The 17,270-nt window shown below is 37.3% G+C and overlaps 1 protein-coding gene across 4 annotated transcripts in view; it reads right to left on the reverse strand.

Moving 5' to 3' along the window:
* The window catches only part of XRN1 (5'-3' exoribonuclease 1), a 142,109-nt gene that overhangs the window by 25,563 nt on the left and 99,276 nt on the right, over nt 1–17,270 (reverse strand). For 2 of the 4 annotated variants that reach the window (XM_055383151.2, XM_019024246.4), the window contains exons 33-36: nt 15,109–15,217; nt 3,297–3,358; nt 833–955; nt 242–398 (exon numbers count right to left, since the gene is read on the reverse strand). In XM_055383151.2, the coding sequence (XP_055239126.1) occupies nt 242–398; nt 833–955; nt 3,297–3,358; nt 15,109–15,217 (451 nt within the window). Of the gene's footprint in view, nt 1–241; nt 402–832; nt 956–3,296; nt 3,359–15,108; nt 15,218–17,270 lie in introns of all 4 variants that reach the window. The other 2 variants (XM_019024247.4, XM_019024245.4) reach the window with 1 other exon arrangement.

The raw sequence follows: 17,270 nt of genomic DNA on the forward strand, positions 1-17,270 counted from the left end.
TTTGGGCCAGGTGTGGTGGCATATACCTGTAATCCCAGCACTTTGGGAGGCTGAGGTGAGAGGATTGCTTGAGGTCAGAAGTTTGAGACCAGGCTGGCCAACATAGCAAGACACCATCTCTAAAATAAATAAATATATTAAAATAAAAGTAGTTTTATCTTTAAAAGTACACGATTAAAAAGAACCAAATGAATTGAATTTTTAAAATGATATTATTGGTAATAGTATTTAGTTTACTTACCTAATTTCTTATTTTGTTTAGGCTGAGAGGGTAATCCATATTCATCTCTTCTGTTAGAGGAAACAGGGATTTCATTACCAATCTGTTTGATTTCATTCTTATGGTCCACAGTGTTAGAGCCATCAATTTTTAGAATTTCTTTAAGCATCCGTGTTCCCTTCTTTTTGAAAATGATTCACATGGAGATGGTGAGGGTGAAGAGAACAAAGTCAACATTACATCTATAGAACTTATTGATCTTTCTTGGAAAGAATTCCATTGTTAACAATTAAGACATTAACTACATTCAGATAGAAACTGAAAAAAAAAACCCAACACCCACATTTCTGATACAGAGACGATATTTATCCTCCTGCTTAACTTTCATCCCAGTTACCTAGTAGCAATGTTTGAAAAGCAGGGGAACTGTGGTCTAAAGAGAAAAAGTATGGCTAAATTGCCCAGGGCAGCCTGGTTTCCTCACAAGATGACAATAATGATGTAACATACCAGCCTCCATGAGGGAAGTGTTTGAACACTTGCATGGGATATGTCTGCATGGTCAACAGTCGAGAAATTATCATAGTAAGAAAGTTCCTACAAAATACGAACCATGGCAAATGACTGTGGTGACAAATGCTCTTCACTTGGAGGCTCCCCATGATGAGATGACTGTACTTCATTTTCTTTGGAGATATTCAAAGATGCTAAAAAGTTCTCAATTCCAGAGTTAGGCTAAAAGAATAAATATTTTGGGCATGAAGATGAACATATAATACAAGAACACACAAAAAGCTGAGTTTTATGTACAAAAATGGTCATTCGATTTTCACTCAATCATCTTCCCAGGTGTTAAAGTTTGGGAAGAGAATTGGAATAAATAGTTTTTTACCTTATCAATAGCATTTGGATAACCAGTCACAACCTTTTGGGTTTCTGAGACTTCTGGACTTTCATTTCTCTTCAATAGCTTAATATTATATTTGGCAGGCCCTTCCAAAGTCTATTAAAAAAGTAAGAATAAACTTTTTGTGCAAATATATTTATAGTTAATATGTAATAGTGTTCTAAATAAATTGTTGCAAAAAAATTTTATGTGCTATTTTCCCTTTTATATCGTAAGAAAAGGGGCCTATAAACTTGGATGGGGAAAATTACACCTTAATCTTCATTAACCTCTCAATGAGATTTAGCATTTCCTGCAATTATGAATACAGGCAACAAACCACTCATATGGTCTGCATGTTTGTATTCCGCCAAAATTCTTCTGTTAAAATCCTAACTCCTAATGGGATCATATTAGGAGGTGGGGCCTTTAGTAGGTAATTAAGTTTAGATGAGGTCTTTAGGGTGCAACATCCATGATGGTATTAGTGTCCTTACATGAACAGAAAGAGAATAGAGCTCTTTCTCTCCATCATGTTAGAATATGAGAAGACGCATCATCTGCAAGCCAGAAAGGGAGCCCCCACCAGACAATGGCACTTTACCAGATTCTAACTGTATTTCAATATAACTGGTTTTCTCTTAAATCTTTTTAGCATTAAAGACATTATTCTGCTAGTGCCTTGATCTTGGACTTCTCAGATTCCAGAGCTGTGAGAAATAAATGTTTATTGTTCAAATGTACCTAGTCTATGGTATTGTTATTATAGCAGCCCAAATCAACTATGAAAACCACAACAGTGGTGATTCTAATTGTGTATCAGTATAACTGGTTTTCTTTAAAATCGTATGTATTTTATTTTAGCATTAAAAATACTATTCTGAGAATAATAATGGCTTCACCAAAAGTCCATGGGCTTCATCAAAGATGTCTATTGCACAAAAAGTTTATCAATCCCTTTTCTAGAAGAAAGGAAATTACAGTATAAGAGTTTCAAATGGAGAGGGCCTTAAAAGTCAAATAATTAAACCGTTTACTGGTATCTAAACACTAATGGGTTCCATTTACTACCTGTTATGCGCCAAATATTCAGCTAAGACACCTTTTATAAATTTAATATATTACTATAAGAGATCAATTTTAAAAAATATATATTAAAATATGATAGGCATACAGAAAAGTACACATCTAATAAATATACGTGTCAAATTTTTTTAGATCAAAGATTTGTTATTCTTTCATTATAAAATGCATCCATAATCCTTGTAAACAGCAGAGACTATATAAAGTAAAACATAAATGATCTCGTCTTCCCCCACACCAATCTAATTCCACAGAAGTTAGCCTGTTAAATTTGCTATTTTGTTCCATGTACTTCAATTGTATATGTAAATATATATTTCTATGTATATATATAAGACCATATATATGTCTATGTGTATATATACGACCATATATATATGTCTATGTGTATATATATAAGACCATATATAATGTCTATGTGTGTGTATATATATATATGTCTATGTATACACACACACACACACACACACAAAAGACCATATATATTGGGAGCAACTACAAGTGATTAATTTTTTTTTGAGACAGAGTCTCACTGTTGCCCAGGCTGGAGTGCAGTGGTGCGATTTCGGCTCACTGTGACCTTTGCCTCATGGGTTCAAGTGATTCTCCTGCCTCAGCCTCCCGAGTAACTGGGACTATAGGCACACGCCACCACACCCGGCTGATTTTTTTGTATTTTTAGTAGAGATGGGGTTTTACCATGTTGGCAAGGCTGGTCTCGAACTCCTGACCTCAGGTGATCCGCCCACCTCGGCCTCCCAAAGTGCTGGGATTATAGGCGTGAGCCACCACGCCCGGACAAGTGATTAATATTTTTATCTCCACTTAAAGATGAGAAAATTGAGGCTGTGAGAGGTAAAGTGAATTGCTCAAGGCCACCCAACTATTAAATGAGAGAATCAGGATTTCAGGTGCCTCTAGTTCCAAATCCGGGACTTTAGGTGTACAACCTCCCATCCAAGTGACTGTCAGCTTAACTTCAGTGACCCTCTGGCCACACACCTTATAAATTTGGTTGAAAAGGTTGAGAAATTCAGTCCAATGCTACAGAGCCACCAATTGCATTAAAAAATTGGTAACTAGAAATTTGATTTTAAGGAAGCTTACCTGCTTATTGGACATTTTTTGGGACCAACACTCAGCTTTAGGACTCTTACAGTCTTCTTTAACTAGAGACAAGAAAACAGAAATTTTCATAAACGGAAGTGTTTACTGCACAATTAAAACTACCAAATATTTATAATAGCAAGGCACTGTGTTAAAAATTCAGAGAATTTCAAGACACAGTCTCTGAACTTAAGGAATCTGTAACATAGATAAGGGGGAGAAGAGACACTTAGATAATAATAGAGAAAATGGAAAGGTGGCATCTGAACTGGGCCTCGAAGGAGGTAGGTTCTAAAGGGCAGACTAAGAAGTTAAGTACTCCAGGCAAAGCAAATAGTGGGAAAAAAGACATGGAAGCAGAAAGCAAGTTCCACTGGAAGTTAAGGGTAAAATGGAGCTTGAGAGAACTAAAAAAGCAGGTTAGAGCCATAATCTGCAAGTCACTGAAGACTACGGTATTATATTAAGTTGGTAGGAAATGGGCAGCCAGTAACAGAAAGGTTTTAAGCAGGTAGTAATCTGATGAGAACTGTGCTTTAGGACGATTAAAATATGGCCATAGCCTATTGGCTAAATAGAAGAATAGTACAAGACCAACTCAGGCAGCTATTTTACTAGTTCTGTTAAGGGGAAATTTGGGGATGGTAGGAGAAATGAAAAGAATGAACTTGAAAAATTCTAGGATTTAGCAAATGACAGGATGTGAAGATGAAGGAGATAGGAAAGGATGAATTTGAGAGATTATTTTCATAGGATTTGGTAAATGACAGAAAATGAAGATGAAAAATATGAGGGGCATGAGGTAGATATGAAGAAGCACAAAAAGCATAGTTTGTAATTATTGCATAATATTCTATTATATTGGATATACTGGATTATATAGATCTACTATAACTTATTTTTACCACTTTCTATCACTAGACTGTTCATTAAGCCAGTCTGAAAAAATAAAAAGGTGGGTGGAAAGAGAAGAGGAAAAAGGAAGGAAGGAAGGAAGGGAAGGGAGGGAGGGAGGGAATATTAAAAAAGAGAGGCTGAGGAAAGAAGCAGGGGAAGGGGAATAGTGAGGAGGGTATGGGAGGGAGGGAATGAGATCAGAGACAGGGGAAGGAAGGACAAAGGGGAGAAGGAAGGGTAAGAGAAGGAATAGAGAGGAAAAGAGAAGGGGAGGAAGGGGAGTAAAGGAGGGTAATGGAGGTAAGGAAGAGAGGAAGGGAAGAAAGTAATCTTATAAAACAAAGGAAAAGAAAATGTGAGCTGACATGCATTAATATTAAACATTTGTTAAGACATACACAAAAGAAAACTAACTGGAATTCCACATAACTCAAATAGTTTACATACATTTATGTAAATATTAATTTGGAGAAAAATTAAAATCCATTTGAATATAACACCTTTATGCTATATTTATCATTATCAGATTTACAGGGACATTAATCTGTATTTAACTTAAAAAGTAAAATAAACCAAAATAACATACAGATACTGGTATTAAAAAAAGGTATAGCAGTTACCAAACTGAACCAAAGTTAAAAACCACAAAATTTTTTTTGAAAATAGCTTTTTAGAAAAATGTTTAAAAGATTTTAATACCTATAATATATAGATAAATAAAATACCATGCATATATAAAATATAATAAGTTAGACTCAGGGGTCTGCACTTGATATTTCCTCTACTGGAAAGTTCTTCAGCCAGCTTTGCACAGTTCATGCCTTCCTGAGCCCTTTATTAGGGTCTCTGCTGGAATCTCATCTCCTCAGAAAGGCCTTTCTTGTAAACCCAATTTAAAAGAGCACCCCTGCCACTCTATCCTCTTAATCTGTTTTACTTTTTCATCATAGCACTTATTATTACTTCAGATTATGGAATTTACTGTTTACTTGCTTATTATCAGTCTTCATCTTAGAGTGTAAACTCCATTATACTCTAAGAGGTCAGAAAATTTGTCTTCCTTTTTAGTCATGTATCCCCAGCATCTAGAACAGTGCCTTGTACTCAATAAATAGTAGTTGAATAAATAAACGAATAACAAATGAGTCATATTTTGAACATAAAGAATAATTTTCTGCAATTTGGAAATACTTTGGTCAAGGGAAGAGAAATAATTACTACAGGATGAAGATTCTCATTCCCGACTGTGCCTGAACACAGTAGACACTACTGAAGAAATTTAAAGACTATAAACATATAAATTATGTGAGAGAATATTAACAAAATATTCGCACCTATTTTAAAGAAAAGCCTGTAATATAATTTGGAGTATATAATAGGCAAGTGTTTATAAGCAGAAAAGTAACTGGATCACTCTAAGATTTATCTCAAGTTGTTAGGGAAGGGACATCAGCAAAATGTCAGAGTAAGGACCTCCAAAAATTCTCTCCTCCATAAAAGCAACAAGAGAATGGGCATATTTTAGCAGAATTCATATTTTCAGAACCACAGAAGTTAACCAAAGGCTTGCAGCAATCTAGGGAGCGTTTATTCAAGAAAAAAGACAGTGGGAACTTGAGTACCTGCAAGCCTTGCCCCCATGGACTGAAGTGCTTTGGAGCCTTAAATAAACCTGAAAGGCTGTCTAGGCCACAAGGACTACACGTCCTAGTGTTGAGTTGGGCTTGCAGCCTTTTACTTGCTAGGCATGTGACTTACTGAGACTCTTGCTGGGGCAGCTAAGGGAGTGCTTGTGCCACCACTTCCCCAACTCCCCCAACCCCAGGCAACATAGCTTGAGGCTCCAAAAGACATCCCTCTCTTCCACTTGACGAAAGAAAAGGGAAGAGTAAAGAGGACTTTTGTATCTTGGATACCAACTCAGGCTTGTGTCAGAGTCATGAGACCCCATTTCAGGCCTTAGCACTCCTGGATGACATCTCTAGACACGCCCTGGGCCAGAAGGGAATCTACAGTCCTGAAGGGAAGAACCCAGTCCTGGCAGGATTCATCACTTGTTAACTAAAGAACCCTTGGGACCGAAACAACCAGCAGCGATACCAGGTAGTATCCATGTGCCTTGGATAAGAGTCTGAGACATGCTGGCTTCATAAGAGACCCAGCACATGCCCAGCGGTGGTGATTATACTGAGAGAGTCCTGCTTGAGAAAAGCAGAGGGAAAAGTAAAGGAGATTTTGTCTGCATCTTAGGTACCAGCTCTGCCAAGTGGGACAAAGCACTAAGTGGGCTCTCAGGGTCCCCAATTCCAGGGTGTGGTTTTTAGATGGCATTTCTAGATGTGCCTTGGGCCAGAGGGAACCCCACTGCCCTGAAGGGTGAGTCCCAGGCCAGGCAGCATTTATCACAAGCTGACTGAAGAACCCTTGGGAGTTCATCAGCAACAGCCTAGCAGTACTCCCCGTGGGCGTGTGGTTGGTGACGGCCATGGGGAAATACTCTTCTGCCCGCAGAAAGTGAAGGGAAGAGTGGGAAGGGTAGTGTCTCAAGGTTTCACGGCCAGCTTAGCTGCAGTACAACACAGATTTCTAAGGTTTTTAAATTCAGACCCTATCTCCTGGATGGCATCTCAGGATCTACCTGGGACCTAAGGGAATACACTTCCCTAAAGGGAAGGACACAAGCCTGGCTGGTTTCACCATCTACTGATTATAGAGCACTAGGACCTTGAGTAAACACAGGTTGACAGCCAGGTATGGCGGGCTGTGGGCAAGATCCAGTATTGTGGTGGCTTCAGGTCTGACCTAGTGCAGTCCCAGTGGTGGTGGCCACAGGGGTACCTGTGTCACCCCATCCCCAAGCCCAGGTGGCTCAGAAAGAGATACCCCACTTGTTTGGGAGAAAGTAAAGGAAGAGAACAAGAGTCTGCCTGGGAATCTGGAGAATTCTTTTGAATCTTCTCCAAGACCACCAAGATGGCACCTCTGATTCTGTAAGAACCAAAGAATTATTGGTCTAGGTGTGCTCCTTAATGCAGATATGGCTTAGATCACAAAATCCAAGTCATTTCAAATACTTGGAAAGTGTTCCCAAGAAGGACTGCTACAAACAAGCCCAGACTTTGAAGACTACGAAAAGTATCTAACTCTTTAATCCCCGACACCAACGAACATCAACAAGCATCAAGACCATCCAGCAAAAAACATGACTTCAACAAATTCAGTAAGGCACCAGGGACCAATCCTGGAGAAACAGAGATACGTGACCTTTCAGACAGAGAATTCAAAATAACTGTTTTGGTCAGGTGCATTGGCTCACGCCTGTAATCCCAGCACTTTGGGAAGCTGAGGTGGGAGGACTGACTGAGCCCAAGCGGTTGAGCCTGCAGTGAGATGTAATAGTACCACTGCACTCCAACAACAGGGCAAGACCCTGCCTCAAAAACAAAAACAAAAAATAAAAACAAACAAAATCCCCAAATAGCTGTTTTGAGGAAACTCAAAGAAATTCTAGATAACATGGAGAAAGAATCAGAATTCTATCAGATACATTTCACAAAGATAGTGAAATAATTAAAAAGAATCAAGCAGAAATTCTGGAGTTGAAAAATGCAACTGACATACTGAAAAATGTATCAGAGTCTCATAATAGCAGAAGTGATTAAGCAGAAGAAAGAATCAGTGAGCTTGAATGGGCTATTTGAAAATATATAGGCTGGGCGCGGTGGCTCATGCCTGTAATCCCAGCACTTTGGGAGGCCGAGGTAGGTGGATCACCTGAGGTCGGGAGTTCGAGACCAGCCTGACCAACATGGAGAAACCCTGTCTCCACTAAAAATACAAAATTAGCCGGGCTTGGTGGCATATGCCTGTAATCCCAGCTACTTGGGAGGCTGAGGCAAGGAGAATTGCTTGAACCCAGGAGGCGGAGGTAGCGGTGAGCTGAGACTGCACCACTGCACTCCAGCCTGGGCAATAAAAGTGAAACTCCATCTCAAAAACAAACAACCACACACACAGAGAAGACAAAAGAGAAAAGAATAAGAAAGAATGAAGCACGTCTACGAGATCTAGAAAACAGCCTCAAAAGGGCAAATCTAAGATTATTAGCCTTAAAGAGAAGGTAGAGAAAGAGGGGTAGAAAGTTTATTTGAAGAGATAATTTCACACAACTTCTCAAACCTAGAGAAAGGTATCAATATCCAAGGACAAGAAGGTTATAGAATACTAAGCAGATTTAACCCAAAGACTACCTCAAAGCATTTAATAATCAAACTCCCAAAGGTCAAAGATAAAGAAAAGATCATAAAGCAGCAAGAGAAAAGAAACAAATAACATACAATGGAACTACAATACATCTGGCAGCAGACTTTTCAGTGGAAATCTTACAGGCGAGAAGACAGTGGCATGACATATTTAAAGAGCTGAAGGAAAAAATTTTTTACCCTATAATAGTATATCTGACAAAAAATATCCTTCAAACATGAAGGAGAAATAAAGACTTTCTCAAACAAAAGCTGAGGAATTTCATCAACACCAGATCTGTCCTACAACAAATGCTAAAGGGAGTACTTTACTCAGAAAGCAAAAAACATTAATGAGCAGTAAGACATTATTTGAAGGCACAAAACTCACTGATAATAGTAAGTACACAGAAAAACACATAATATAACACTGTATGGTATGTAAACTACTCTTATAACTGATGAACCAATGAAAAATAATAACTATGACAACTTTTCAAGGCATAGACAATACAATAAGATATAAATAGAAACAGCAAAATATTATTAAGCAGGGGGATGAAGTTAAATTATAGATTTTTTATTAGTTTTCTTTTTGTTTATGCAAGCAGTGTTAAGTTGTTAAGTGTTAAGTTGCTTAAAATAATGGGTTATAAGAGAATTTGCAAGACTCATAACTTCAAATCAAAAAACATAAACAGATACACAAAAAATAAAAAGCAAGAAATTATGTCACACCACTAGCGAAAATCACCTTCACTAAAAGGAAGCCAGGAAAGGAGGAAGAGAAGACCAAAAACAACCAGAAAACAAATAACAAAGTGGCAGGAGTAAGTCCTCACTTGTTAATAATAACAAAAGGAAGAATAATAAATAATAATAAAAGGAAGAATAATAAAAGGAAGAATAATAATAAAAGGAAGACAGGAAAGGAGGAAGGGAAGACCAAAAAACAACCAGAAAACAAATATGGAAGTGGCAGGAAGAAGTCCTCACTTGTCAGTAATAACACTGAATGTCAATGAACTAAACTCTAATCAAAAGACATAGAGTGGCTGAATGGATTAAAAAAAAGACCCAATGATCTGTTGCCTAACAGAAACACACATCACCTATAAAGACACATGCAGACAAATAAAGGGATGGAAAAAGTTATCCAATGTCAATGGAAACCAAAATGGAGCAGGGGTTAGCTATACTTATATTAGACAAAATACATTTCAAGACAAAAACAATAAGACACAAGGAAGATCATTATATAATGATAAAGAGGTCAATTCAGCAAGAGGATATAACAACTGTATAAAAACAATTGTAAAAAAATATATATCCAACACTGGAGCACCCAGGTATATAGAGCAAATATTACTGGAGCTAAAGAAAGAGATAAACCCAAATATAGTAATAGCTGGATACGTCAAGATTCCACTTTCAGCATTGTACAGACTTTCCAGATGGGAAATAAACAATATTTGGAAAAACCTGAATACTCCACCAAAAAACTATCAGAACTGATAAATTCAGTACAGTTTCAGGATGCAAAATCAACATATAAAAATCAGTAGCATTTTTATATGTTAACGGCAAACAATCTGAAAAAGATATCAAGAAAGTAATTCCATTTACAATAGCTACAGATAAAACTAATTACCTAGGAATTAACCAAAGAGTTCTCTACAATGAAAAATATAAAACATTGATGCAAGAAATTGAAGAGGACACAAAAAAAGAGAAAGATATTCCAAGGTTCACAGACTGGAAGAATCAATATTGTTAAAATGTCCTATTACTCAAAGGGATCTACAGATTCAATGCAATCCCTGTCAAAATACCAATGAAATTCTTTACATAAATAGAAAAAACAATCCTAAAATTTACATGGAACCACAAAAACCCCAGAATAGCCAAAGGTATCCTGAGCCAAAGGAACAAAACTGGAAGAATCACATTACCTGACTTCAAGTCATACTACAGAACTATGGTAATGAAAATGGCATGGCACTGACATAAAAACAAACACACAGACCGGTGGAACAGAACAGTGAACCCAGAAATAAATCCACACATCTCATTTTTGACAAAGGCACCAAGAACATACATTGGGGAGAGAGTAGTCTCCTCAATAAATGGTGCTGGGAAAACTGGATATCCATGTGCAGAAAAATGAAACTAGACCTCCATCTCTTGCCATATACAAAAATCAAAATGGATTAAAGACTTAAGTCTAAGCCTAAAGTATGACAGTACTCAAAGAAAACATTGGGGAAACTCCGACACTGGACTGGGCAAAGATTTCTTGAGTAGTCCCCCACAAGCACAGGCAACCAAAGCAAAAATAAACAAATGGGATCACATCAAGTTAAAAAACTTCTACACAGCAAAGGAAACAATCAACAACATGAAGAGACAATACACAGAATGGGAAAAAATATTTGCAAACTATCCATCTGACAAGATGGATAATAACCAGAATATATAAGGAGCTCAAACAACTTTCTAGGAAAAAAATCTAATAATCTCATTAAAAAATGAGCAAAAGCTTCGAATAGACTTTTCTCAAAACAAGAGGCATAAATAGCAAACAGGTATATGAAAAGGTGCTCAGCCAGGCGCTCACACCTGTAATCCCAGCACTTTGGGAGGCCGAGGCATGTGGATCACGAGGTCAGGAGTTTGAGACCAGCCTGGCCAAGATGGTGAAACCCTGTCTCTACTAAAAATACAAAAACTAGCTGGGCGTGGTGGCACACGCCTGTAATTCCAGCTACTCAGAAGGCTGAGGCAGGAGAATCGCTTGAACCAGTGAGGCGAAGATTTCAGTGAGCTGAGATCGCACCATTGCACTCCAGCCTGGGCAACAAGAGCGAAACTCCGTCTTAAAAAAAAAAAAAGAAAAAAGAAAAGGTGCTCAACATCGTTGATCATCAAAGAAATGCAAATCAAAACTATAATGAGATATCATGTCACCCCAGATAAAATGGCTTTTATCCAAAAGATAGGGAGTAACAAATGCTGGTGAGGATGTGGAGAAAAAGGTACCCCTGTACACTGTTGGTGGAGATGTAAATTAGTACAAACACTATGGAGAACAATTTAGAGGTTTTGTAAAAAACTAAAAATAGAGCTACCAAATAATTCAGCAATCTCACTGCTAGGTATATACCCCAAAGAAAGGAAATCAATATATTGCAGAGATTATCTCCACTTTCATGTTTGTTGCAGCACTGTTCACAACAGCTAAGATTTGGAAACAACCTAAGTGTCCATCAACAGGTGAACAGATAAAGAAAATGTGGTACATATACACAATGGAGTACTATGCGGCCATAAAAAAAGAATGAGATCCTGTCATTTGCAACAACATGGATCAAACTGGAGATCATATGTTAGGTGAAATAAGCCAGGCACAGAAAGACAAATTTCACATGTTTTCATTTATTTGTGGGAGCTAAAAATTAAAAACGACTGAACTCATGAAAATAGAGTAGAAGGATGGTTACTAGAGGCTGGGAAGAGTAGTGGGGGGGAGGGGTGGGAAGTGGGGATGGTTAGCAGGTACAAAAAAATAGATGAATTAGACCTAGTATTTGCTAGCATAATGGGGTGACTATAATCAAAATAATTGTATATTTTTAAATAAGAGAACATAATTATCTTGTTTCTAACATAAAAGATAAATGCTTGTGTGATGAATACCCTATTTACCCTGATGTGATCATTATGCATTGCATGCCTGTAACAAAATATCTCATGTAACCCATAAATATATATACCTACTATGTATCCACAAAAATTAAAAATAAAAGATAAAAAACAAATAAAAGGCAAGGATGCATGTTCTCACCACTTCTATTCAGCACTGTACTAGTTGTTGTAAACACAGCAATTAGGCAACAAAAGAAATAAAAGGCATTGAGATTATATAGGAAAAAGTAAAACTATCTCTATTTGCAGAAGCCACAAAAAATTAGGGCTAATAAACAGTTAAGGCAATATACAAAAATCAGTTTTATATCTATAACAGAAATGAACAATCAAAAAATAAAATTAAAAACCCAGTTCCATTGAAAAAAGCATGAAAAAGAGTAAAATATTTAGGAATAAATTTAACAAAAAAGTGTAAGACTTGCATAACTGAAAACTACAAGACATCATGGAAAGAAATTAAAGACCGAAATAAATGGAAAGACATCTTGTGTTCATGGACAGGAAAACTTAATACTGTTAAGATGACAATACTACCCAAAGTAACCTACAGATTCAATGCAATCCCTATGAAAATTCCAGCTGCCATTTTTGCAGAAATAGGCAAGATGATCATAAAATTCATATGGAAATGCAAGAGGCCCAGAATAGAGAAAACAATCCTGAAAAAGAAAAACAAAGAGGGCTCAAACTTCCTGATTTCAAAACTTACAACAAAGCTACAGTAATCAAGACTGTGTATTTCACATAAGGACGGGCATATACATTAGTGGAATGGAATTGAGAGTCCAGAAATGAACCCATACATCTACAGTAAATTACTTCTTAAAAATGAGATGGTGTCTTAATATGTTTCCCGGGCTGGACTCAAACTCCTGGGTTCAAGCAATCCTCCTGCCTCAGACTCCTGGGCAGCTGGTACTACAGATGCATGCCTGGCTCTATAGTCAAATAATTTTTGACAAGGGTGCCAAGACTATTCAATGGGGTGTCAAGAAAATTCAATGGGGAAAGAGTAGTGTTTTTAACAAACAATGTTTGGATAAATGGATATCCACATGCAGAAGAATGAATATGAACTCCTACATCATACCATGTATAAACTTTTACTCAAAATGGAAAGAGACCTAAATCTAAGAGCTAAAACTATACAATTCTTAGAAGAAAACACACTGTAACTCTTTGTGACTTTGGATTAGGGAATGGTTTCTTAGATGTACACCTAAGGTACAAGCAACCAAAGACAAAGCAGAAAAAATACACAAATTGGACTTCATCAAAATTTAAAACTTTCGTGTTTCAATAGAGTATAAAGAAAGTTAAAAGAAAACCCACAGAATGGGAGAAAATATTTGCAAATCACATATCCAAGAAGCATGTAATATCTAGCATGTATAAAGAACTCTTACAAACCAAGAAAAAAGATTAAAAAATCCAATTAAAAAATGAACCAAGGATTTGAACTGACATTTCTCTAAAGATGATATACAGTCAGTAATTGAGCATGTTGAGCACATGAAAAGATGCTCAACATTATTAGTCATTAATAAATTACAAATGAAAATCACAAGAACATTCCACCTCACACCTAGTAGGATGACTATTGTCAAAGAGAGGGACAATAACAAATGTTGTGAAGGATGTGGAGAAATTGGACCTTCACACATCACTGGTGCAAAGGTAAAATGGTAATATCCAAACAGTTCGGCAGTTATACAAAAAGCTGAACTTAAGAGTTACCACTATATGACTCAGTAATTTCACTCATATGCATATACCCAAGAGAACTGAAAACATATGTTCACACAAAAACTTTTCCACAGATATTCATAGCAGCATTATTCACTATAGCCCCAATGTGGAAACAACCTCCATGTCTACAAATGGATGAACCGATAAAATGTAGCATTCATACAATGGAATATTATTCAGCCATAAGAAAGGATGAAGTACTGATACAGTTGTCCCTCCATATCTGTGGAAGATTGCTTCCAAGACCTCCTGTGGCTATCAAAATCCACATATGTTCAAGTCCCTTATAGAAAATAGTGTAGTATTTGCATATAATCTACAAACATACTCTTTATATATTAAATAATCCCTAGATTACTTATAATGCTTGATACAATGTAAATGCTGTGTAAATAGTTGTCATACTGTATTGTTTAGGGGAATAATAAGATTAAAAAGTGTGCACATGTTGAGAGCAGACACAATCATCCTCTTTTTTTTTTTTTTTGAGAAGGGGTCTCACTCTGTCACCCAGGCTGGAGTGTAGTGGCTGATCTTAGCTCACTGCAACCTCCGCCCCCCAGGCTCAAGCAATCCTTCTACCTCAGCCTCCTGAATAGCAGGGACTACAGGTGCATGCCACCACACCTGGCTAATTTTTGTATTTTTGGTAGAGATAGGGTTTTGCCATGTTGCCCAGGCTGCTCTTGAACTCCTGGGCTCAAGTGATCTGCCTGCCTTGGCCTCCCAAAGTGCTGGGATTACAGGCATGAGCCACCGTGCCCTGCCTTTTCTGAATATTTTTGATCCTCAGTTGGTTGAATCCATGGATGTGGAACCCACAGGTACAAAGGGCCGACTGAACATGCTACAACATAGATAAATCTTGAAAATACACAAGTGAAAGAAGCCAGTCATAAAAGTTCATATATTTTCTGATTCCATTTATATGAAGTGTCTAGAATAGGCATGTCCATAGAGGCAGAAAGTAAACTATGGGTTGCCAAGGCCTGGACGAGTGACTGCTAATAGGTATGGTGTTTCTTTTTCAGGTGACAAAAAATGTTCTAAATTTAGATGGTGGTGTTGGTTATACAATTTTGTGAAAATACAAAAAACCACTTATTGTATACTTTAAAATAATGAATTTATGGTATGTGAATTATATCAATAAAATTGTTTATTTTTTTAAAAAAGAAGCAGCACACACAAGTACACCTTTCTAATTTAAAACTTACATTTTCTGTGAGGGTCATGTTTTCTTTGCTGATATTTAACACTGTTGTCATTAAAGCCAGATTTATGATGTTGATTTACTTGGCTTATTTCTTGAGGTAGAACTGCACCCTGAAAATTAAAATTCTTATAAATTAAACAAAATCTTAACATTATAACTACTTATTATCTTCAACTTTTAATAAATACATTTTTATAAAAATTATATAGTTCCTTAGAAAAAAACAAGTAATACAGAAAAGTATAGAGACTTTTAAAGCCACTTGAACTCTACCACCAGACTCATTAACATAATGATCATCACTCTAGATATTTTTTCTATGCATTAGTTGGCAAGATATAAAGAAAACAATCATTTTATAAAAATGCTACTTTTTTTTTTTTTTTTTTTTTTGAGACAGATTCTTGCTCTGTTACCAAGGCTGGAAGTGCAGTGGCACAATCTCGGCTCACTGCAACCTCTGCCTCCCGGGTTCATGTGACTCTCATGACTCAGCCTTCTGAGTAGCTGGGACTACAGGTGAGTACCATCGTGCCTGGCTAGTTTTTGTATTTTCAGTAGAGACGGGGTTTCACCATGTTGGTCACGGTGGTCTTAAACTCCTGGCCTTAAGCAATTCTCCCACCTCGGCCTCCCAAAGTCCTTGGATTACAGGCATGAGCCACTGCACCCAGTCAAAAATCCTCCTTTCAATAAAAGAATTAAATCTAATTTTGCTCGATGTTAACAAATGCAGAAACCAAACAAAATACTAAACTTTAGGTAAATGTTTCTTCACCTTTAGAGAAATATCAGTCTCTAAAGATCCCCGTAGATTTGCTTCAAAATAGTCCCATCCCTTGGGTAGGTGGAGGTGGGAAATGAGTAGGGGTTATAGAAGAAATAGTACTGGACTAGAGCACGGTAGGGAATGAGTACTGGTGGGTTCATTCATTCTATTTACTTGACGTCATTATGGTTAAACTTTTCCATTAAAAAGTTTTAAAAAATTTATCATTTCTGGCTCTATATTATGAAAACTGAGGATGTTAGCACACTTACATTCCCTTCCATGTTAATTTTTATTAATCCCATGTTTTATTGGGATTAATAACAATCCCAATACCTGATTTTTATTAATATTTATATTGTCAAGGTTTTTAAATGTTGGAAGCCTTCAATATTAAATAGCCAGACTGATGATAAAGTTACAGTAATTGAGACAGTTCATAAATAGACAGAATTAGCAAAATGGCATAAATTTCATATGAAGATTCTAACAGATCCTTTCATTTTTGGATAGGGAGAGAAAACCTGAATGCAAAAAGAGACAGACAATTTCCCACAGTCGAAGCAACAAGAAGAAGCAGAAGTGGAGGCTAGAGAAGGTCAATACAAATGAATTATTTCACCGTTTTGCTTTTGATAGGTCCTATTTACTTTCTTCTCAGCACAGACAAATGGACACTGGGTACAAAGACACAACATGTCCTAACTGGTAGTGGGCATGCTCCAAAATAGTTGTGATATGCATGGGAGTACCAAGGAAGACCTAATGAGATCACATGGACAGAAACACTCAAGACTCTTCAGTTTTTTAAAAACCTATTTTTTATTTTTTTGTAGAGACAGGGATCTTATTATGTTGCCCAGGCTGGTGTCGAACTCCTGGGCTTAAGTGTTCCTCCTGCCTTGGCCTCCCAAAGTGCTGGGATTACAGGCATGAGCCACTGTGCCCAGCCCAAGGCTCTTCAGTTTTGTTTTTTGTTTTTGAGACAGGGTGTTTGCTCTGTCACTGAGGCTGCAGTGCAGTGGGGTCATCTTGGCTCACTGCAACCTTCTACTCCTGGGCTCAAGTGATCCTCCTGCCTCAGTCTCCCGAATAGCTGGGGCTATGGGTATGTGCCACTATGCCTGGCTAATTTTTGTATTGTTTTGTAGAGATGGGATTTTGCCATGTTGCCCAGGTTGGTCTCGAACTCCTGGGCTCCAGTGACCTACCTGCGTTGGCCTTCAAAAGTGCTGGGATTACAGGTGTGAGCCACTGCCCCCGGCCAGCTTTTCAGTTATTAAGACTCAAAATGGCATGAGATTTCTATCATCATGGCACAATGGCTGGTGGGGCTTTGGACTACAGCAGTACATTATGGGTGATTTTGACTCTAAGGAGAAGAATTAGAACAT

This window comes from Gorilla gorilla, chromosome 2, assembly GCF_029281585.2.
Source record: "Gorilla gorilla gorilla isolate KB3781 chromosome 2, NHGRI_mGorGor1-v2.1_pri, whole genome shotgun sequence".
Lineage (NCBI taxonomy): Eukaryota > Metazoa > Chordata > Mammalia > Primates > Hominidae > Gorilla > Gorilla gorilla.